General features: G+C 43.6%; 1 protein-coding gene across 1 annotated transcript in view; it reads right to left on the reverse strand.

The window, feature by feature from the left end:
- Positions 1 to 23799, reverse strand: part of RMDN2 (regulator of microtubule dynamics 2) — a 1837333-nt gene that overhangs the window by 1777003 nt on the left and 36531 nt on the right. Inside the window, exon 2 of the mRNA XM_044057972.1 lies at positions 15587 to 16048. Coding sequence (XP_043913907.1) covers positions 15587 to 16035 — 449 coding nt within the window. The 5' untranslated portion in view covers positions 16036 to 16048. The remainder of the gene's footprint in view (positions 1 to 15586; positions 16049 to 23799) is intronic.

The following is a 23799-nucleotide window of genomic DNA, read 5'->3' on the forward strand; positions in this document are numbered from 1 at the left end:
TAGTCCAGAATGGGACAAAAACTGTCTGTTCCATGAACAGCCAGCATTGTGAGCCCAACCCTCCAGCATGAGTACAGCACTTATGGCCCTTCTAAACAGTGGATTCTGGACTCTTTCAAAAAGCTGTGGAGATATTGATAAAGTAGCACAGCCATCGGGGGGGGGGGTTGTACAAAGGCTCTTGGACTGCTGGAAGATGACCCACGTAATGGTTCTCCACCCAAAAGTAAACTTGTGGAAATCCTACTCCTCCCACAGGCATGTGCACAACACAGTAAGGACTGCTTCAGGTCAACTACAGGAACTGACAGCCTAGCTGACTTTTCAAGGACAGATAGAAGCAAGATGGTATTATGCCTAAAGGCCTATGTCAGATGGTGAGGTGGCTTCTTCTTCTTGAGGTGCTGGCTTCATCTAGTAGATAGTGGGATGGAAGCAGCAGTATGGGTTTGCATAAGTCCTCTAAAAAGGTGAAAGCTTGTTTCTTCTTCAAGAGGTGCGTGACTAAATAGTGGGCAGGCTGATCAAGCATAATGTGGGCATCCAGGATCTTGCTTCTGTGTTTCACTTTATGGAAAGATATTTTCAGTCATACCATGCTGCACAGTCATGCACTTGAGCTTATGATCCTATCCAAAGCTTCCACATAGTCACAGATACAACATAGAAAAAGAAGTTATGTCTTACCATAACATTCCATCTGTATTGTTGATACGCATTCAGTCATTACGTATGGGTATCGGTTCCGACCTCGGAACCAAGCCTGCCATTTTCCAAGCTCGAGTCAGCTACAAACTCTCGAGCTAAACTCTTACCCATAATCCCACTTTCCCTGTTACCCCAGATTGAGTTTGCAAGTCAAAAGAAGGTAGAGGCTACCTCTGGTCAAATGACCCAAGAGAACAGGATGGTGAAATCCACTAGAAGCCACAGGAGGGGGAAGGAGGGAGGGTTGTAATGACTGAACGAGGATCAACAATACAGATGGAACATTATGGTAAGACATAACTTCTTTATCTGATATTGTTAATCCTCGTTCATTCCTTACATATGGGACAGAGTCCCCAGCTACATCTATTCCTGGGAGGCTTCCATGGAATGACATTCCTGAGCACCACAGAACCAAAAGATGCTCTTCCCCTGGAGGCCAAATCCAATTTGTAATGATTGATGAAGGTATGAGGTATGGTCAGATTTATGAGAGGACCTAGTCCTGTTTAAGTAAAAATGGATTTGCCTGTGAATATCTAGGGTATGTAGGCAATACTCGCCTCTGTTTGAATGATTGGGAATGAAAACTGGCAATTCAATGGTTTGATTAATGGACATTTCAGAGATCACTTTTGGCAGAAATGAAGGATTAGTTCTCAAAGACACTCTATCTGAAAAATCAAGTATGGACTCTTGATGCATAAAGCTTGAAGCTCAGAGATACGTCTGGCAGAAGTAATGGCGACCAAAAACAAGGTTTTCCATGACAAATATTTGAGGTCGCAAGAAGAAGCTGGTTCGAAGGGTGGCATTGTCAGAGCTTGTAGAACTAATTCAGTATTAATTCTGGTTTAAGCACTTGGGCTTCAGGCCAGTTATTTTACATTAAGAGGGTTCGTGGTCTGCACTCTTGTGGGAGGAGAGGCTAGACTCTGCCCTTCTGAGCTGGGAATTTCTGGTTAAAGGCTTATAGTGCCTGCATATTTGAACTGCTTCTTACTGAAAATGGTACACCTTGTTTGCTGTAGCATAGACTAGATCCAGGCCTGCTGAATCTAGCTTTGTTTGTATAACTTGAGCACTAATCCAGGCATTCTTTAAAGTATTCAATTGTATTTATTACTGCTTGGTAGTAACTTGATTAAAATGTAGCTATCATTCTAAGTCTTTTGGATTAAGCACTTGGGCTTCAGACTAGTTGTTTTACATTAGGAAGGTTTGTGGCCTGCACTGTGGTGGCAGGACAGGTAGCTTACATCCTTCTAAGTTGGGAACTGCTGATTGAGGGCTCAGTGTCTGTTATTCTAAAAGTGTATTAGTTCTGGTTTAAGCACCTGGGCTTCAGGCCAGTTATTTTACATTAAGAAGGTTCGTGGTCTGCACTCTTGTGGGAGGAGAGGCTGGACTGCCCTTCTGAGCTGGGAATTTCTGGTTAAAGGCTTATAGTGCCTGCATATTTGAACTGTTTCTTACTGAAATTGGTACACCTTGTTTGATGTAGCATAGACTAGATCCAGGCCTGCTGAATCTAGCTTTGTTTGTATGCTTGTTATTTCCCTGAAATGCTAATTCCACCTAAAACACGGCTTTTCAGCGCTTCTGTGGATCCCTAGTGATATCTGCATTGCTTACTGTACTTATTTCCTTGTTTCACTTGAATGAAAGTTACTGTTTGTCGTTTTTGCATTTAAGTTACCTGTAGCACATTGCATTTAAGTTACCTGGCACTTGCTCACTAAAGCAATTATATAAGTCAGCACTAAAAAATTAAAAGCACCACACCCTCACAAACTCCCCTTGAGTACCTTGTTCCCCATTGGCCCTTTTTCTTCAATTATAAAGGAATTCCCAATACTATTCTAGCATGTCCAAAGGTCAGTTGTCAATCTCCTCTCCGGTCCAGTTGGTGAATCTGGGAATCTTGAGGCAATGTTACAACTGCCTCATGTACACAAACAACCCTCTCCTCCTCCCAACAAATTCCAACACATGTGAGAGATGCAACCATATAGCCAAACTGGAGGCTAAGCTCTCTCAACTCAGTACTGGCATAACCAGTCAGGAGGAAAAGGAAACCACACTCACTACAAGTCCAGTCTCACATAGACCTACCACGACAGCAAACCAAACACATAAACACACAAAAACATATTCGGAGGCTCTAAATAAAAATCGCCTAAGCAGCAGAGACCTCCAAAGCAGACACCCAAGCAACCGCTACCCCAAAACAAAACATGTGCAACACATAGCTCACAAAGCCAGTGTGCCGAACAGTCACAGCCCTTAAGGCTAAACAACACACCTGATACACTTGTAATAGGTGACTCTATCGTCAGGCACACTGACGTCCCGCTCACCAGGCTGAACAAGAAGAAGGTCACGGTGAGCTGCCTGTCGGGCGCCAGGATCCGCCACATAACACAAGCACTCAGGTCATTCCAAGGCAAGTACAAATATGACTCAGTCATTGTCCATGCTGGTGTGAATGACCTGAGACGTACCTCCCTGGACTACATGAAGAGACATAGAGGAGCTCTCTGAGCATGTAGCCCAGGCCGGTATGACCCTGACCTTGAGTAGCATCTTACCCTCACCAAGAATGATGCCACAATATGAAGACAAGATGATCAATTTCAACAATTGGCTTAAGTATTGGTATCATTCAAAGGGGATCCAATGCCTGTCAGCCTGGGATGACATGCTCGACAAGCCACGATGCTTCGCTAGGGACGGCTTGCACCTATCACCCCTGGGCTTTCGGATATTGGCAAAGGCTCTTGCTACCCCCATAGTGCCTTTTTTAGGCAAGGCTCAAAAGACAAACCCACCTCCATAGGTATCACAAGGGATAAAAAACTAAGAGTAGTGCTACTCAACGCCAGAAGTCTAAACCTCAAGATGCATGCACTCGAAACTCTCCTTAGCATGGAGAACATTGATATCTGTGCAGTAACAGAAACCTGGTTCAAGGCTCCTGAGAGCACCCCAGCACTACCAGGTTATACCTCATACCATGCTTTTCGGCCCCAAAACTTGAACCGACCCACAAAAGGAGGGGGAGTATCAATATTCGTCAAAGATGCCCACACCTCCAGGTTGGTGGCACAGCACGAAGTATCAGAGACTATCCATGTGCAACTAACAGTGGGTAAAACTGCCTTCCAGTTTATAGCCTGTTACAGACCACCCTCCCAAACCCAGGAACTCCACTCGGCCTTCCTGAGAACACTGGAAAATATGAAGGTCTCTCCAAACACCATTATATTGGGTGACTTCAACTACCCAAACATAGACTGGGAGCGTTACTCTAGCTCCAACACCCTAGCCCAAAGGTTCCTAGAATTTATAAACTCAAATGCTATGGAACAACTTGTTACCACTCCCACAAGAGGGGAAAACATACTGGACCTGATCATCACCAACATGGGGACTCTATGCTCCAGACCAGAAGTGTATCCCTCACTGGTAAGATCAGACCATAAACTAATCTCACTGGATATTCACATCCCGACCCCACACCCTGCCCAGAAAACCACAGTGAAAAACTTCTCTAAAGCAAATTTCACACTCCTCAAAACTGAGGTGGAATCCTTCAAAGCCCCCGGGCCTGTGGAAAATATGGCCCAGACTGCAGAATCCTTTATAAACGCATTCTATGAACACCTTCAGGAATGCATGGATCATGCAATCCCAAATAAAACCAAGACCCAATCCTCCAAAGGCAGACGTCCTGTCTGGTGGACCCCAGCCATAAACAAACTATACAATAGAAGGAGGAAGCTACTACATGATAGAGCAAAATCCCAAAAAGGGAAGGCATCTCTGATCAGTATTAGCAAAAAATTACGGGCACTCATAAAATCGTCTAAGGCCAACTTCAAAAGAAAAATTGCACAGGACACTAAGGATAATCACAAGGCTTTTTTTAGTTATGTTAGGAACTTGGGTGGGAATTCCCACATATGCTCAGAATTAGTCCAAAATGACAAAAAATACACCGAACCCACAGACATTGCCAACATCCTAGCTGACAGGTTCAGCGCAAACTTCTCCCCCCCCTCCCCACCAAAAGGGCAAATATCTATCCCAGCAGAGTGCTGCCCCCCTGACATCTCTGATGCTCAGGTAAGAGCTGCCCACTCCAAAGCAAAAAACACAGCATCAATGGGACCAGACGGTGTCCCAGGCTGCATCCTACATGAACTCCAAGAAGAGCTAAACCCAAACATAAAACTACTGTTCAATCTCAGCCTTACTACAGGATATGTACCCAAAGAGTGGCGTACAGCAACGATGGTCCCTCTCCACAAAGGTGGAAACTATCGCCCCATAAGCCTGACTAGCTTGGTCTGTAAAGCTATGGAAAGGATCATCATGGACCTTATAAATAAAGATATTGGGGACCTACAGACACTGGATCCTACCCAGTTCGGCTTTGTTAAGGGCAGATCCTGCCTCTTAAACCTGGTCGATTTCTTTGAAACAGTCACCAAGGCCATTGACGAGGGGAAGGTGGTCCACACAGCCTACCTGGACCTCACAAAAGCCTTCGATACAATACCCCACTCGGGCATTATAGATAAGCTCACCAGCTTAAATATAAACCCCTATGTCACTAGATGGATTGCAAACCGGCTCAAGGACAGAACCCACATGGTTAGAATTGCTGGAGCCATGTCAGACTCCAAATCAGTTACAAGTGGCATCCCACAAGGCTCAGTCCTGGGACCTCTCTTGTTCGGTATATATTTCTCAGAGGTACAGGCCAACACGGAAGGACTGTGGCTGACCAAGTTCGCAGATGACTGCAAACTGGGCGCCATAATCGACTCTCCAGCCGACACAAGCATCCTCCAAAAGGGCTTCATAGAAACAGACAACTTTGCCAGAGCCATGGCCTCAAGCTAAACGCCAAAAAGTGTATAGTCATCCCCTTTGGCAAAAACAAAGTGCCCACAAATTACCACATAAGTGGTAATCCATTAAGTACGGAAGAAGTAATTAGGGACCTGGGGACCCAAGTTGAAAGCAATCTCTCATTTGACAACCAAGTGGCCAAAGTGGTTAGAAAAACATTTTATATAGCCCACCTAATCATGAAGGGATTCACATCTAGATCAGGGGAGGTCATCGTGCCTCTTTACTCATCCCTCATCAGGCCCATAATTGAGTACAATGCCCCTTTTGGGATGTACCTTACCAGACACCTGCAGCAACTGGAAAGACCCCAAAAGTACCTCACCAAGAGGATCAAAGGGCTCAAACAGATGCCATATGCTGCCCAGTTAAAGAAACTCCAGCTCTACTCAGTGACATACCGCCTGCTCAGAGGCAATCTGTGCCTGACGTATAAAGCCATGTCCAACCCGGAATTAATGGACATGCTGCACCTCAGAAAATCCAAATCCCATTGAGCTACGCGCTCGAGAGACTTGAACCTCAGCACTGAAATAAATAGGACATGCTGGAGGGACAGATTCATAACCCAGAGGCTCCCTTCACTCTGGAATAAAATCCCAGTCCAGGTTAGGCAGAGTCCCTCATTGACTCTCTTCAAGAGGAATCATGATAAGTGGATGGGGGATCATAGGTTTACCCCGGGTATCACTTCTGTGTCACTGTTAGACAGAGGCACAGTATACTAACCTCGAAAAAGGGCATAGCAAAATTAATTTAAAATGGGTGGCGAAAGCCAAACATACTCTGGCTAGGCTTATAAATGCCCTAGGGCAGATAGCCTAGTATGAACGTATGAACCTATAATGACAGATCCCATGGTTGAATAGGTTCTCTAAAAGGTGGCTTCAGATGATTCACACTTTTTATGAAGGTCTTGCACAATTTGTGTGACATAAGAGATGAGTCTTGGACAACCTCATGGAAATTACATATTGCGGCCAAATGAAATCTAATGGTAGACGCCAAAAGACCCGATTGAAAAAGGTCGGCCAGATACTCTAGTATTATCGACACTGGTGCTGAGAAGGGATCTACTTGTTTTTCTTTCAGCCAACAGGTAAATTTTTTCCACTTGCTTAGATAAGTAATTCTAGTGGAATACTTATGAGATGCAATAAGAATATCACGTACTGGTAAAAAAAGATCATTCTGCCTGGCAATCAAGGGAATTGGAGTAGCCAAGCTGTGAGCTTCAGGCTGTCCAAGTTGGGATGAATCAGGTTCTGTGGATGTGAGATCAACTCCAGGGTTGGATGGAGAATCCATGGTTGATCTAGTAGGTGAGGCCAAAAGAAGGGGAACCAAATCTGACGAGGCCAATATGGTGCTATGAGGATCACCTTGCTCTTCAACCGGCGGGCTTTCTTCAGAAACTGGGGAATGAGGCGAAAAGGTGGGAATGCATAAAGAAGACCCAAGGGCCAATCGTGGACTAGAGCGTCCCTGGGTGACTGTCCCAGAGGGGGAATCAGGGCGAAGTAGTTGCTGCATTTATAGTTGGTCAGGGATGCAAAGAGGCCGCAGCAAGGACAGCCCCAGCAGTGGAAGATCTCCGCCGCTATCAAAGGGTTCAGGGACCACTCGTGAGGTTGTAGAATGCACCTGCTGAGTCTGTCTGCTATCACGTTGGAACTCCCGGGAATGTGCGTTGCTAGAAGAAAATGGTTGGTAGCCATTGCCCATTGCCATATCCTCATGGCCTCTCGACAAAGGGGGTAAGATTTGGTTCCACCTTGTTTGTTGATGTACCAGACCACCACCATGTTGTCTGATTGAATCGCAATCGTCCCAGACGGCAGCAGGCGATGGAATGCTTGCAACGCCAGAAGCACCACCCTCAGCTCTAGAACATTTATATGCAGTTGGGCCTCCAATTCAGACCAAGTGCTTTGGACTGTCTGTCCCTGACATAGCCCCCCCCACCCCATCAGGGAGGCGTCCGTGGTCACTGTGGCCTTGGGTTGCTGAGGGGAGAAGGGGCGAGACCATTGTGACGGATTGTGTGTTATCCACCAATTTAAATCCTGTTTGCACCTGTGGGTTACTCAAATCTTGGCTGAAAGAGAATGCTGAAAGGGATACCACTTTGTGAGCAGTAGCCATTGTAGAAGCCTCATATGAAACCTGGCCAGGGGGGCAATGGTGATGGAGGCTGCTATGGAACCCAACAGCTGTAGGACAGAGTGAGCTGTGGATTTCTCCCTTGAAAGGATTGGGATCAGTTGTTGCTTTATCCTTAGAATTCTGTGCTCTGGAATGTCACCTCTGCAGTTCTTTGTATCCAAGATAACCCCTATGAATTCTGTGGACTGAGATGGGGTGAGATTGGATTTTTGCCAGTTTAAGGTTATGCCTAGCCTTTGTGCAGTGAGGAGAGAGTATACCAGGGCTTCTTCCAGTAGATGTCTGGTGCAGGCGGAAATGAGCCAGTCGTCTAGGTATGGAAACGCCTGGAATCCTTGTAGTCGCAAGTGAGCTGTGATGACTGCCATGCACTTTGTGAACATTCTGGGGGCTGTAGGGAGTCCGAAGGGCAGTACTCTGAACTGGTAGTGACTGGCTCTCGCACGGAAGCGCAGAAATCTTCTTGATGGCCTGTCCACCTTTATGTGGTAGTACGCGTCTTGAAGATCTATCGAGTACATCCAATCATCCTTTTACAAAAGCGGGAGGATAGACTGTATTGTGACCATCCGGAATTTTTGTACTCTCACAAACTTGTTCAGTACACTGAGATCCAAAATTGGTCTCCAGTCCCCGGTTTTCTTTGGCACCAAAAATAGTCTTGAGTAGAATCCGGATCCTATCTGGTCTGGAGGGACTATTTGGATGACTCTCTTTCTTAGCAGCTTTTCTATCTCTAGTGCTGCTTCTTTCCTTTGACTGGGTGGAACGTCGGGAAGGTTTTTTGAAGGGACAGGGCAAAGATCGAGGGGGATATGATAACCTCTGGTTATAATCCTTTGTACCTAAGAATCGGTGGTGATGGTTAGCCAGACAGAAGGGTACAAGAAGAAACGACCCCCAACCACCACCAGAGGAAAGGAGTTGGGCCGCTCTTCAGGAGCGCTGGTAGGATTGGCCAGGGAAAGAGTCCCTGGAACCCTGGTTACGTGGACCCCCTCTGGCCCCCTGTGAATTCCCCCTCTGCCTCTAGGGGAGAACTCGGCCTGTGTGTCACGGAAAGGACCCTGAGATTTCTTGAACCATATCTTCCCATTCTTTTGGTTTCGGGAGAAAGCACGTTGAGGGGAAGAATAACGGACACCTACGGCAGAAAGGGTCTTACCGTCCTGTTCACATCTGGCCAGTGTGCTTTTAACTTTGGGTCCAAACAACGAAGAGGCCTCAATGGGAGCATTAAGAAAGGAAGCCTTAAAGGGTTCTGCGAAATTGCACAAGCGCATCCAGGCTTGTCGTCTCAAGACCACAGCTGAACCCGCCGCTCTAGCTGCTCCTTCTGATGTCTGAGATATCAGTCGCATAGAGGAGTTAGATATTGACTCAATGGTGGCCAGCTGAGAGGCCACTTTGTCACAGACTTGATCAAACATGGCACCAGCCAAGGTTTCAGAGAGCTTGGAAATCAGATCCCTTTGAAGCCTGGTAAAGTGTGCCATATAATTTAGGGACTTGATAACAAAGGTCACTCATGCAAAGGTGCACTTCCCTATCCTGTCCAGGGCCCAGGACTCTTTGTTAGGCAGATGGACAGTCTGGCTTTCTTCTTCCGACAGATCCTTTTTTGTTGCGGCCGCCACCACCAGAGAATCCACAGGAAGTCCTTTAAACCAATGGGGATCCGTAGCAGGAGGGGACAAAATCTTATCTGGCCTCCGGGGAATAGCCTCGGCGGTGTCAGGAGCCTTCCAAGCACGCTGCATGATGAGCCGGACAAGTTCATCGGCAGGTGGAGTAACCCAGGAGGTAGGGGGCCGGGCACAAAAGGCCTGCAGGAACACAGACTCCTCAGAGGTCGGATTAGAGGACTGCCAGTCACCTCTCTGTTTAAGGATTTCAAGGAAATCACCAAAGGATACCTCAGAGGGTGACCGAGGGGATCCTTCCCCCTCATCAAAGTCTGTGTCTTCAGTGAGGGACTCCTCTTGTGGAGTCCATGTGCTTCCTCTTACACAAACTTTTCCGTTGGACTTCCTCAGAGGGAGAAGCTGAGGAAGACAGCACAAAAGGGGTTTCCTGTGGGAATATGTCCTGAGACCCTTGCACCCGGTGTCCGCTAGGTGCGACTTGTGAAAACAGTGTACCAGAGGAGGGCAGGGAGATAGACAGCACAGTATCACCAGCAGAAGCCAGAGCCTTCTCCATCAGTTGAAAGGCTGGTCTACCTGAAGAGGGGCGAGTGTCCAGGACAGGGGTCACCCCTCCCCTAAGTGGCTCAGCCTGCCGACTTGGAGTTCCCGGATGGCTGTGGAACAGCAAATTACATGCGTTACAACTGTCATTCTGGGTCATAGCAAAACTCTCCTGCCACGGAGGCAACTGTGGTTCCTTAGTGAGATCCATAAAGGGAACCGCAGAGGGGGAAGACTGTGCTATATCAATGGACTTCAAAGGCAATGAAGGAGGGGAATAAGAAGGGGTCTTTGAAGATGGGTGATCACCTCCCAAGGAAGGATAGGTCCTGGGGGGGCAGGATACCTCTGGCCAGAAGCACTTGATCCACAAGACGCAACACGTCATGTTCAGAAAGGCTTCTAGTGGACCTCACAGAGACTGAGGGAGAAACGGGTCTGTCCACAGAAGAGACAAGCTCAGTGCCCACCTCACCAGTCCACACCGAGAACAACGGTGCCGGGAGAGACTGGACTATGGGTGTCTGCACCGAGGTAATCATTGGTGCCGAGGTCACGGTTTGCACTGACACAACGATCGGTGCCAAAGTGGTTGCCGGTACCGAAGTTGGAACCGACAAAATTGGAGCCAATAACTGAGGCATCGGTTCTGAGTAAGATGTCGGAGCCGACGTGGTCAAGGTCTGCGCCAACTGAACGGTCGGTGCCGATGCAGTAGTCGTAACAGTCTGAACCAAGGAGCCCCTCGGTGCCGATATAGTAAAGGCTACAGGAAAAGACAGAGCTGAGATCACTGTGGGTGCCGAAGGTCTAGGCACCGAAAGCACTGGGGCTGACTGAGTCAGCCCCAAAGCAGAAACTTTAGCCTTTTTAGGTCTTGGTTGGTGGGAGTCCCCAGCCGGGGATGAAGGCAAAGACTTGGCCTTAGTAGGATCATCCAAAATTTTCTTATGGGCTCTAGGAGGGGTTGAAGCCTCCGACCCAGAAACAGCCTCTGAAAAGGTAGATTTGAGAAGTCCCTTCAGCAACAACTTACTTTTCCTTTCCAACAAGGTTCTGTTAGAAAAATGTTTACAAATAGCACAGAGCGGGTCAACAGATAAGTGGGACACCCCCAAACAATAAACTCACAAAGAGTGTGCATCTGATGTAGGTAATTTGTGTCCACAATCAGAACACCTTTTAAATCCCGGGCTACCTTTCTTATCTGCCATGATAGAAAAAGGGGACAGTAGAAAGGTAACGATAGTAAGGGAGAAATACTTTGCGGTAAAAGGAGTAGATTAAAGAGAAGAAAACTCAAAAAAATATGGTTGCTAAATGCGATAGGGTAAGAGGCAACAAAATAGAAACTTTTCTGACAGAAAAAGTTATATATATGACTAGTCTGACAACAAATATCTATACTTAGCTCAAGAGAAGCAGCTTGACACGACCGAATGACAATGCGGCAAACAAAATCTGGGGTAACAGGGAGAGGGGGATTATGGGTAAGAGTTTAGCTTGAGAGCTTGTAGCTGACGCGAGCTTGGAAAATGGTTGGAACCGATACCCATATGTAAGGAATGAACGAGGATTAACAATATCGGATCATGCTATCCAAAGAAGTAGCCAAGACAAGAGCTCATACAGGTCCTCCTTAATCCCAGACTCAGAATCATCCTGCAGCTTTTCCAGTGTATTCTACAGTTGACATATGCAGAACAATGGCATGGGAGATAGACAGCAGTGTGTTTCAAGTCACACTTTGGCAGAGGGACAGACCATAGTGTTACACCTGTACAGAGCACTAGTTTGCTATCTCAGCCTCAAACTTGCAAAATGCTATGGTCTCTGAAACTTCTGACGGACTAAGAGCATCACACAGGACTAAGCACTACAATGTTTTGTCACAAGATCTGACCAATTTACAGGCATCAGTAGGGGTCAGAATACATATGCCTCCAGGCTGCTCTCACTGTCTCTCTCAAAGACAGCATCTTGGGAAGGATGACAGGCTTTTCCCATTAATTAAGTAATAAATAAATACATAAAATACAAGACATTTCTGGGGCGACAAAGACAAGGAGCCAGTCAAAAGTATTCCTTTCCATCCTGACAACAATCACAAGGGAAGGTCTTCTGCACAGTAACCAAAGGGATAAGCTGGCAGTCTTATTATCTTTGTCTGTTTCAGAAACAAACGTCTTGAAATCCTTCCACTGTAAACTGGATCCAGGAGGCAAGAGAGAAGCAGAAGCCCCACTACCTCCCAGAAATGAGCTTACTCACAGGCAAGCAAACGGCAGACTGGTGCCAGGTATTAGGTGACCAGGAACCATCAGTATAGTACAGCCTTCCCACAGGTGGGGTGAGGAGAGGCCCATCTTGGCATGCCTTACCTTCAAAGCAGTCTCCCTAATAGGATGGTCCTGCATAATTATCTCAAGTTCCCAAAAAACAGCAAGCAACTCCAAGACATCCACCATCTCAACTGAGATCCCAGAAAGGGAATGACAAAATGGTGTCTCTTTGGCTGGGATCTGCTGGCCTTTTCAAGCCTGCAGTCCAGTCCCAGAAGAACAGACGCTGGTCCAGAATACCTCTAATCTATGGCCAAATGACTCATGGAACCAACCCGTGGGATCAGGCTGATCAACCAAAACGGTTCCAGCCCATCATCCAAAGAAAAGGTAGTGGAAGAATCTTGGGATGCACCCCCCACCCCCAGGTTGTCAGGGGAGTCACAACTAGCCAATTCCCTATTCCTCTAATAAATCTATGAGTAATGTGGGCTCAAATGCTCATTAATCAAAGGCAAGCACACCATGTAAAGGGAACTGGAGCCAGCTGCAACCAGCCTTATCTAAAGGAAGTTCAGGCCTGGAACTGCTCTCCAGCTGCTTGGCTTTGTGGTGATAGTCTGATGAATGCCTGAGGCTGCAACAAAGACCATCCTGCTGGCCACCTTGTAAAGAACTAGTGACACTGCCATCTTGACAAAGTGGCCCAATGACTTCTCCCTCCTCTGAGAGAGATTGGCTAAAGCTCTGACAGATGCTGCATTGTGCATTTCCACTAGACAGTACAGACAATACTGATGTGGGTCTTTCCCTAGTATATGAAAAACACTTTGACATGATTTAGCCAAGCAAATGCAAAACTTGGACACAGGATTTTGCTGAAAAAAGTGCTGAATTCTGATTGCTGAAGTATAATTCATCTAGGGTTGGGTTACATCAAAAATGTGCTCAAAGCTACAAATTCTGCTTTTAATATAGGAGTTAGAAGGTAAAATTGAATAAACCGTTCATTAAAAAAGAAAAACAGGTGAGCTTTTTCTTTAGTCTAAACTCATAAAGCTTTAAGCTATGTTCAAAATTAGAGCGTTCATTATCAACTAGAAACCGTGTCCCTGTATTTTTGATATCACTACTAAACATCTGGGTAGATTCTAAATGGTCTTTGCTGTCATGTCTTTACATAAACACTCCACACCTCAAGAGTAAAGTGTTCATAGGTAGTTACTAGGCTTGCAGTAAAGGAGACCATTAATAAACCTAGCACAAATTCCCAGCTGACTTCAGAAACTGTCTGGTTAAGTATCTTACTCAAGGTCACACAGTAGGCAGAATTAGGCTAAGGGAATCAAATCATGTGCCACAGAACTACAGCACACAACTTTACCCTCTGAGCCACCTACCAGAGTGTCTCCTACAAATGGATGAAACACAATTTGGTGAAACATGATACAGCAAACTGTTGTTAAACAAAAGATTTTTGAGCAGGAGAGAGCCCCTCACCCCCTCAAACTTCCCAGCTAATAACTTACTTCAAGACTACAGGACGTCAGAGAAGTATTTCATGGGACGGGGATTCTCAGCAATCTGCCAATTCTGTACAACACAAGTCGTGAACTAGTTTACCTAACAAACCACACATCTTTTATCATGCGCCCTATGCAGAGTCCCTTTCAATGCCTTCTTGAACTATGCCTTTGCTGACTCCACAAAATATGCTGCTTGTAAAGTATCTAGTTCAACAAATCATGCAGGGGATACCAGTGCTAGCTTCTAAGGCAGGTATGTCTTAGGCAGAAGAAAATCTGGTGCTGACAAGTGTACACTGCAGCAATCACGCAGAACCTGTTACATCTCAAATGAGATATGTTAACTGATGAAGCTTTTATTTTGTTGATATTAAACACACAAAATTTGCTCATCAAGGGCTAGATTACCACCTCTAGATTACTTAGGACTACCAAAATGATCCTCTCCAAGGGTCTACCCCAGTCCTGGAAAAAGTGTTCATTATCAGTACAAGAGTACCATATTTACATGACTAAGCTGTCGTTTAATGTTTTACCATTCTTACCACTTTGACAATGGTGACCATCAGGGACTCCCACAAGGTTTCAGATCTGTCTTGTCAAATCTTACTACAACTTATATGAAAATATTGAACAAGACAAACTTTCCACAAATAACTTTTAACTGTTATCAAAGCAAGCCAGATAAACTGTCAGTATAATAAAAACAACCCTTTGTTTTTCATCCTTTGAACGAGGTGTTAAACAAAGGTTCTAACTGCTTGAGTTGGTGGCAGTTCAGCTGGATGTAAAAAACCCCATGGCATCTACTGAAAACAGTAGGGGAAGTTCCCAGTTGCCCTGTCCAAATTTCCACTAGCAGTATAAATATCCCCTGAAAAGAGGCCACTAGCCTATTGGGACTAACCCACTCAACAAAGGACAAGCAAAATAAAATAAATCACTAACACAGGAAGTGACAGAAGAAACAGACCTAGGGTTTTGTGCTCTTCGTAGCCGATTATACTTAAAATTTATCAGTAGGTTTCTAAAGAAACAAGTTGTTTATACACTGCACAAATCTATATAAACAGCTTCTTATTGATGAAATTAGTAAGTACAGCAAGCGGACAAAACTACCTGAAAAAGCACTTCATCTTTAAATTCTGTGTTACACAACAGAAAGCATCATAGGCTTGCAGCTTTCCCAGTTCAGCATACGTTTAGCGAGCAACATGTCTGATCTCATTGAATGCATGCATATATACTGCCTTCATGAAATCCATGTCTGTTTCTAGCCAGAAAACTTTGGTTCAAGAGCAGAAAGGACTATAACCCATTATAGACATTCTCAAAAAAAATTTACAGGAATTTCAAAACTGCATCCATAAACAATCCAACCTACCACAATGTTAATTTTTAACAGCTTAAAGCTAGCAAATAGAGGCCTCTACCCCCACCTAGCGTAACGCTTGCTGAGCCAACTCATGACTCATCAGGATAGGATTAAAGGTCGTTAGTAAACCCAAGTAAATCCTAAATACAGAAAATATAAGGCAACACAGTCAAGCCTCAGTAGCCAGAAGCTGAAAGTACAAAACTCTGAACATTTGTCTGGCCTTTAGCAGTTTTTTTGTTTTTAAATCGGTTCAGTCTAGCAAAGGACCAACAAACTATGGGTCTAAGAATCAAGCCTTCATTATCTCTCACTTTCAAGCCATCTTCCCTGAAAAATTTGGATGAACGGGGAGAGAGAGAGGTAACAGAAGGCTATACAAATAAATCTGAAAAGGAAGTATTTTTTTAGAGGACTTACCCTCCTTCACTCTCGGTTTCCTCAGTGCTAAGCTGCTCAGACTGTTCTCGAGTTCGTTCAGTTCTCCTCCTCCCTGCTGCCCTATGTGCAGGGCTGACCCTCCGTGCCACTACTTCACCTCTCAGCTCACTGTGTACCTCCTCTTCCAGTTTGGGAATGGCTTCCTTCAGGTTCTGGATCTCTTCCTTCAGGTCCTCAACATTCCTTATCAGGCAATTTAATTTTTCAAGTATTTCCCCTTGATTTGCATGAAAAGACAACTGTGCTCCCTGGTTATCATCCACTCTGGTAAACTGACGATAGTTCCAGTTACTGAAGGAATTAAGCTCACTGAGCAGCAAGGGGGTCCTAGGGTGCCTCATCTTTTTATACCAAATCACAGCCAGGCTGATACCAGCAGCCCCAGCCAGCACTGCCACCATTACAGACTTAGCATCTGACAGAGACATCCTCACAAGTCAGCTGAAAAACAAAAATACAAGTCTTTGCTTTTTTTCCAACAAAAAGTATATGTTTCAATATGTCCTTTCACACTAAGCGTAAATGATAAATGTAAAACAACATTAAATGTTCAGAGCCATAGCAACTACAAAAATAAATTTATGAAATACTGTTTTGCACTCGAGTACAATGTAGATAGGAGGGCAGATGAGAGCTTGTGATGTAACAAAGTAGGAACCATCCACCCACCCACTCACAACCTCATGTTCCCCAGTTTTGCACGTGGGATCAGGATGTCACTTCAACAGTAACAGTCATTCTCAGCCAATGTTCACACAGCTGGGTGGCTAGGATAACAGCTCCTGAATGCTAAGAGATCAGTACAGAAAGCTAGGTTCGAAGAAGCATTCAGTGAGACACACCAGTTCATGTTCAAAATCTACAATGAGCTGTTATAAAATTATTGGCCTCAAATGCATAATATTTTTCAGGTTGTGGAATAGACTTTGGAAACTTACTTCAACTCCACTAATCATGCCATCAAGGATTAGTTATCTATGCAAAAACAAACACAGCTCTTGTACTGTTCTTATGAACGCAAAACCACGAAAAATGTATGTATCTAGAAATCTTAATTCAAGGGCAACATGTGCAGGTCAAGTGGTCATGTTATTTTTATTTATTTTGAGCCTCTTATCTTCAATTCATTACATAAATGAAAGGCTATGATGCAGTTTTCAGTGTGCTTTTTTGTTAAGAAATCTGTACCTCAAGGACAACAAAGAAAACCTTGTACTTGAAAGACCCAACACAGGCAGGCTTACATGAAACCAAATCTTGGTAGCAAAGATAAATAAACTAGCATTAAAGAACAAAGATCTTTGTGTGTGTGTGTGTGTGGTGTTTGTTGTGTGTCTAGAGAGGCAAGCAGGCATCTTAAAACATGCTTTATTTCATTTGTATGCATTCAAAGAAAATCTTCTGAGATCTGAGCACATTCACTTTAATGCAAAGGTGTAATCTGAAGTAGACCTAGGCGCAGACGGCAAAACTGTGACTAGATTAGCTTTTAAATGGCACCTCCTTTTAGTTAATACTTTCCAGCGTTATCCAGATAGCACTTCATCATTTCATGGATCTAAGTCAGTAAGTAAAGGTCCACAGAATTTAATGACAAAGGGTATCTGCTATAACATGTATGTGTATTTAATCTACTAAGTATATCACAAAAAGTAACAATGACATTCACAAGTCAAACCTACACTGTGTCAACAGACATAAGTTTGAGGATACAGTCTGTGTTTATGTGGTACTATAATGTATGTATCATTTTTAAATCATTAGAATAATAAAAGTTATCACAAATGTAGATAAAAATACTGGCATCTTTGTCTCACCAGCTGAGTTTTGTTTTTAGTGCCTACAGGATCGGCCTGATCTCTCCTTCTTGCCACACCCAACTGGCCCATTAATTCCTCGTTCTGGGCAGAAGACGTCTGTCTATGTTGCTCCCTCAATGGTGAGCAAAATCATCCCATTCACGTCCCTTTGAAGGGAAGAAATGGGTGCTGGGAAATGCAGATTTTTTCGGACTATCCTTACCCTCCCCCCCAGTGACTGCATACTCTGTGATTGTTGCTTTCTCAGGAGATATATAGTGCTGCCATACAAGTAGAGTCTTCTGGACAAACAATGCAATGCTGATCATTGTGGGCGTGAGACTCATCATTGCAAGTGATACACCTGCACTTTGGAAAGTGTTGCCGTTTCGGTAAGTTGAGTAACATCCTTGCCTCCCCCCACTTACCACACAACCAAAGATGGGTGAGCTGATAAGGCTAGCCAGTGGTCTCATGAACAATGTGAAAATGTACACCATTCTCAATTCACCAACTAGAAAGCACAATGTGCCAGATGAGGAAAAAAACATCTGCATTCACAAGAACACTGCTGCTCTACTCTAGTCTGCAAATCAAAATAACCTTCTATTTCAGCTTGATAGTCTCCACTCAGTTGTCCTTCTCCAAAACAAACAACATGAGCGACACTAATACTGGGATGTATTCAGTTTTCCAGCATCAGCCTTTCTGTAGCTAAAAATGCACTTATCGTCTTTTAATCATGAAGTGAGCTTTACTGTTATGATTTTATTTGGGTATCCACAGGATTGGTCAGATGGCTCCCCCTTCCTGTACCCAGTAAGTCCATTAATTGCTCTATCTGGGCAATGGCCCTCTTGCTTAAATGGTCTCTGACAAGTGAGCATACTCAACTAATTCATTCCTCTTTGGAGGTAAGAGTTAGGTGCTGTGGGGTAGTGTTCAGATCCTGCAGACTATAACAACTCCCTTCACAGCACACGTTGCATGGTCCAAGATTTTTACTTTCTCAGGAGACACATGTATGCCACGACACATACAGTTTCCTGCTCAGCAGTACTGGCATGTTAAGCTTAGCAATGCCGGCAGTACACCTGCACTACTGCAGGTGTTGCCAATGCTACAAGCTGAGCCGCCACCTCCTCCATCCAGGATAGACGAGTTGGGATTGGCTGCTCAGTCCCACCTCCTCCCACCCAGTCCCTCCAGAAACCAAACTTCCAGTTAAACATGGGTCATCTATAACCTTAATTCTCTCCTACTAATATCTGTTCCTTACCCACCTCATCATCTTTGCTATCTACTGTTATCTCAACCTCTCCACTTATGATTTTTTTTTTTTTATTATTTCTGTTTATACCCTTCCTCCTCCTTTATTTTCTCTTCTTGCACTAGTGACATCCTACCTCATTAATGTCAATATACATATACTAAGCCTACGTGCATTATCATTGCTTTTATATCCAGCAGAAGCAACTCTCCACACACTAGACAAAGGATTATGTCAAATGTGACATCCCTCCAGAAAAAGGAAACTATCCTTTTAATAATTCATATTGAAATTTCTCACTTACAACCAGCTGCATACCCCATGCAGGCTTGCATGTTAGTAAGAGTGACACTAAGAGGCCCGAACGGCTTACCACAAAAACAAGCCTCCTTCTTACATAACAGGCTGCTATTCTGTCTCAGAAATTATGGCAAGCATCCCACCAGTAAACCTCAAGATCGGATTCCTGTTGCTAATTAAAAGAATGCCATCTTCTCTCTGCATATTCTCACTCAACAGGTAGTTCTTAATCCTGACCCTGTGATTTCTAAAACCATCAGAGTCAAGTTTCTACACTGGCATAGTGCTGGCAGTCCAACTCACCAGATTTCTGCTTTTGAAGTGAAGAAGAATTTGTCTCAGGTTACAGCAAACAAAATCCACTGTAGGCAATCCATCCTTCAAACACTCAGCCAAGTAAGGCTTAACAAAGCCACCTATAAACAGCATTCTCAACAAAAACAGGAGAAACAAAATACATATAGCTGCAAGGTAATCTGTGTCCCCATACAAATGGAGAAAATTTAATCAATTTACCACTGGCCATAAACTGAGGTGTAAACAATATGTTTCTGAGAGTTGTTAGCTCATTGGTTTAAAACAGAATATTAATAGGTTGCTAGAAATTACAGTTTCTTGAAATCCCGGTGTCAGAACTTCAAATGGCTTTAATGGTATTCAAACTTATGAAATGTGGGACCATCATCTTACTACACAACTTCCAAGTGCTTTCAATAGTCAGTCTATACGCTCAAGTTACTGCAGGCCATAATACCTCTCCGCTCTCCTTGGCACACATGCTACCAAAGTTTTTTCACATAACTGCTCTGAGCTTGTTCAAACCAATGCAAATATTAATCAAAATATAAACAGAAAAAACAAGTACTGATACTGTGTAAATCAGCTATTTTCATACACAACACCAATGCTGACTCCCTTAACTAATGTGTGAACCATTTGTGATCGATATTCATAGCTGATTACAAAAGGCCTCAAAACTCAGAACTGAAATGTGCTTCTGCAGGAGGGCAAACTCCTCTACAACCTTAATGCGGGAGGCTGAGCTCCTACACCCACCGTTATTTATACATGCCATCTATGAGATTACTACATATTGGGAGGAAAACAGAAATTCCCCAGGACACTTCAATCTTAGTCTTTAAATGCATACCCTGGAATCACACATTAGAGTGTCAATCACTAGTGTCTCAATCACAAGCCTGGCTTCCTAACTGTGCACATGATACCACAATTACATACCACAACCGCACTGCTTAGCTCACTGTCCATAGTTCTTAAAAATATACATAAACAGCAATAGCACATCTAAGAACCTGCCTTGATTCTAAACAAATAGTGGGTCCTGCTCGGCACTGGTATCACCAGCTACTTTTAGCCAGTCTTGCCACCTATGGCACCCATGGCAACCAGACACAAGATCCAGCCTATTTTCACAGTTATCTACTAAAGTCACAAATTCTAAAATGATACTGAACTGTGGAGCTTAGATTCAGACCTCTACTCTATTCAAAACACACCTCAACATAGATTCAATTCTCTACAGCCATGTCATTCAAACTCTGGGCTTCTAACAAACAGTGGTAACTTGATATCCGTTTATACTTTTTTATTTTTTTACTGCAGCCACATGTATTGTGAAGGTAGAACTGAACTCAGGTTCCCTATGCTAAAAAGGATAAGGGATCAAACTCGTACCAAAAATATAAAAATGAGTCTACATTAGCTCAGCGAAATGGCATTACACATAAAGACCGAAATCCGAAAACAGCGAAGGTTCAGGTTAGCGATTTTTTTTTTCCCAGGGAAAAAAATCGCTTGGCCTAAACCGTGACACTGCCCTTTACCCCACTGTGGTGCGAACTCGGACTTGGTATATTTAGTTAGAAGAGGTGTGGGGGGCACAGCCCCCACTTTATGTTTGAAATTGTGTGTATGTGATTTTAGTGCTACTGATTTTCCCAGGGAAAGAAATTGCTGTTTTGAATATTCGCGGTTTACTGCAGCCGCTGATTATGTGTTGATGAAGAGGCGTTCGATGTAACGCCTCTTCGAGCATTTAATATACCCTATAAAATACCCAGGGGTACATGGTGATCAAAGTACTACAGTACAAAAATATTTTTAAAAGAACGACTTACTGGAAAAATTGGGAAATGCTTCATAAACCATGCACATCTACAGCTCTCCAATACCCTACTACTTCCAGCGTTTTCTAAGTAATTCATCACCATCCTGTACAGTGGTATCACTTCACAGCCTATCAACAGCACTGCTAAAGTATGCAACAGTACTATATGTTTCTCTAAAGGATCTATGTAGACAATTGCCTAGATGTAGTGATTCTAGTCTAGATTTAAGTTAAGTAATGGATGAAAAGTCACTCAGGCATCACTATCCATGGAAATGTTATATGATATCAAGTAGGTGATTTTAGTTATCTTCTCAACCTTACGAGCTTTGATGGAACTGTCACTCTTCAGACTCCAACAAACTGCTACTACTAGCCATATCAAAATGGACACACATTTGCTGTATACACTTCTTCTATCTATCTATAATGCCCTTCTGATCTCTTTTAGATCACGGCATTCAGGCAACTGTTTTGAGTCTGCCCATAAGCATAATCCAAGCAATGCAGAATCTGTAACAGCAGGGACACATAGGCACCTAACAGCAGGGACACATAGGCACCTAATTCACTGGTCACCATCTCCATTCAGCAGATACATCACTTACTCGGACAACCTGCTGATATAATGCCGGTCCTTACTCTTTTTTTCCTAATTCCATCTTCACCTCTAGTAACTTCCTTTTCATCCTTTCCACCTTGCCCTACATTGTCTTCCTTTCACCAGTCTTGGCAGTTGTGAAGGGCAACCTACGAGTGTGATTTGCAGTATCAAGACTAGGTAATCAGCAGATAAAAAAAATGGATTTACTTCTCCTAAGATACAGGTAACTTAAATGACTAATATTCTTACTGAAATTGTCATTTACTACAGGTCAGGCTAACTGCAAGGCCAAAATGTTTGTAAATGTTGGCCAATAGCTCTGCATTTCCTACGTTTCATTTTTCTTTACACACATTTTTCTATATCCATTTTACCATCCCTGATTATTACCTTTCCCCTGCTGACCAGTGAGCCATACCATTCAGTCTTAAGGGCAGTCCGTGGGCTGCTATCCAAACAAATGTGCTATTTCAGCCTTAGCCCTTCCTGACAGTGATGACAGTCTCTCCTGTCAAAGAAAGGGTATGCAATGCTGGGCCCTGCCATGAGTGCATGCTTTCACACATCATGAATCCCTGAATGCAGAGTGGAGCACTGCTTAGCACAGCTAAGGTTGCTCATCTTTTCCCACGCATCAGTTGCTACTAAAGCACCTTGGGCCTCTGACTGGTGCCAGTGGAGCAGCAGCCAGGACAACCTCTGCCCTCCCCAAACCTGAGATGGGCAAAACAAATAGAGTTGGTCACTCCCATCCCCTGTCTTCTCAAGTGCCAAGTGTGCTAACTGAGGACATTTGGAATGTAATTAGGGCTCCTCCACCCCCTACTCTATGGAGTTAGTTGTACAAACAATATTAGTCCCATCATTATTTGCAAGCTGAATTTTTACCTTTCACATGCTACGTATACTTCTGCGGTACGTATACCATTTTCTTTCTCCTAAGCGAATTCTCTTCTTTTGTCTCACTTGCAAGTTGATATTGGTATACCTGAACTGCTTTTGCTCATTGTAAACTACCCTGTGTTCCTAGCATATGTGTTTGCAATAAACAACTCCATCCACATTTTCATTTCTTAAATTCCCTTAAAGCCAACTCAAAGTTGCATGAGGCTGAAGCTATCCTATTAAGCAATGAAAATAAAGCACTTATAGACCTGGCTCAAGATGTTCATCACAGGATATAAATAAAAAATGTGTATCGATCATCCTACCATTCTGTCTTTAAACTATGTGATGAAACTAAAGACCCCCAACAAAAACTTAAGTACATAAAAGAAGAACTTGCAAGCTAAACAAGGGAAGCACCATATCAGAGACTTGACTGAAAATCCAAATTGTTTAAGGCACCATCATAAATCACTGCACCACTATAGCACCTCTAGTCTTGCACAAACAAACCAAACATATTGCTAACATACATTTAAGTAGGCAAGATTAGGAGAAAATTTTGTGGGCAAAATAATGAACATATCAGTGTCACCCTCAAAACTAACTCACCAAATGCAGTAGCTAATTAATTTGTGGTACTAATAACATAAGACTGATTTCTTTGTCATATAGAGGATCTATAAAGATATTCATGAGACAGACATGACCTGTATCTCATTACTAGCACAGTTACATAAGTAGACAGCATTTGGGAGCTCAAGAAATAGCTTTATATGACAAATTCAACATAAAATCATTACTTTAATTTGGGGCAGCAAATAGTTGCAGACACATTTGTGATAATTATTATACGCATATTTGTCAGAGTTGCATGTATTTTACGTATGAATGTCATTGCTATAAAGTGAGTTCTATTAACATAGAATGTTATTTTCATTCTACACCATTATATGATGTTATTGTCTGATTTCACTGACTTGTTTTAATATTTAATACACTCTTGTTACTCTGAAGACTGCTTCTTAAGTGAAGCTTTTCTTTGATTGATTATACTACCTAGGCTCTTTCTTGCCTTTCAAAAGACCTTGTAGACATCAGGAGAAGTTAGAAATAAAGGCCAAATGAACCCTGATGGTACAACAGCTAAGGCATGAACTAAACAGCAACAAATAATCAAAATACAATGATGGAAGGCAGAAAAGG

The sequence above is a fragment of the Protopterus annectens genome, chromosome 1.part2 (assembly GCF_019279795.1).
Source record: "Protopterus annectens isolate FY-2018-M chromosome 1.part2, PAN1.0, whole genome shotgun sequence".
In the NCBI taxonomy this organism is placed as follows: domain Eukaryota; kingdom Metazoa; phylum Chordata; order Ceratodontiformes; family Protopteridae; genus Protopterus; species Protopterus annectens.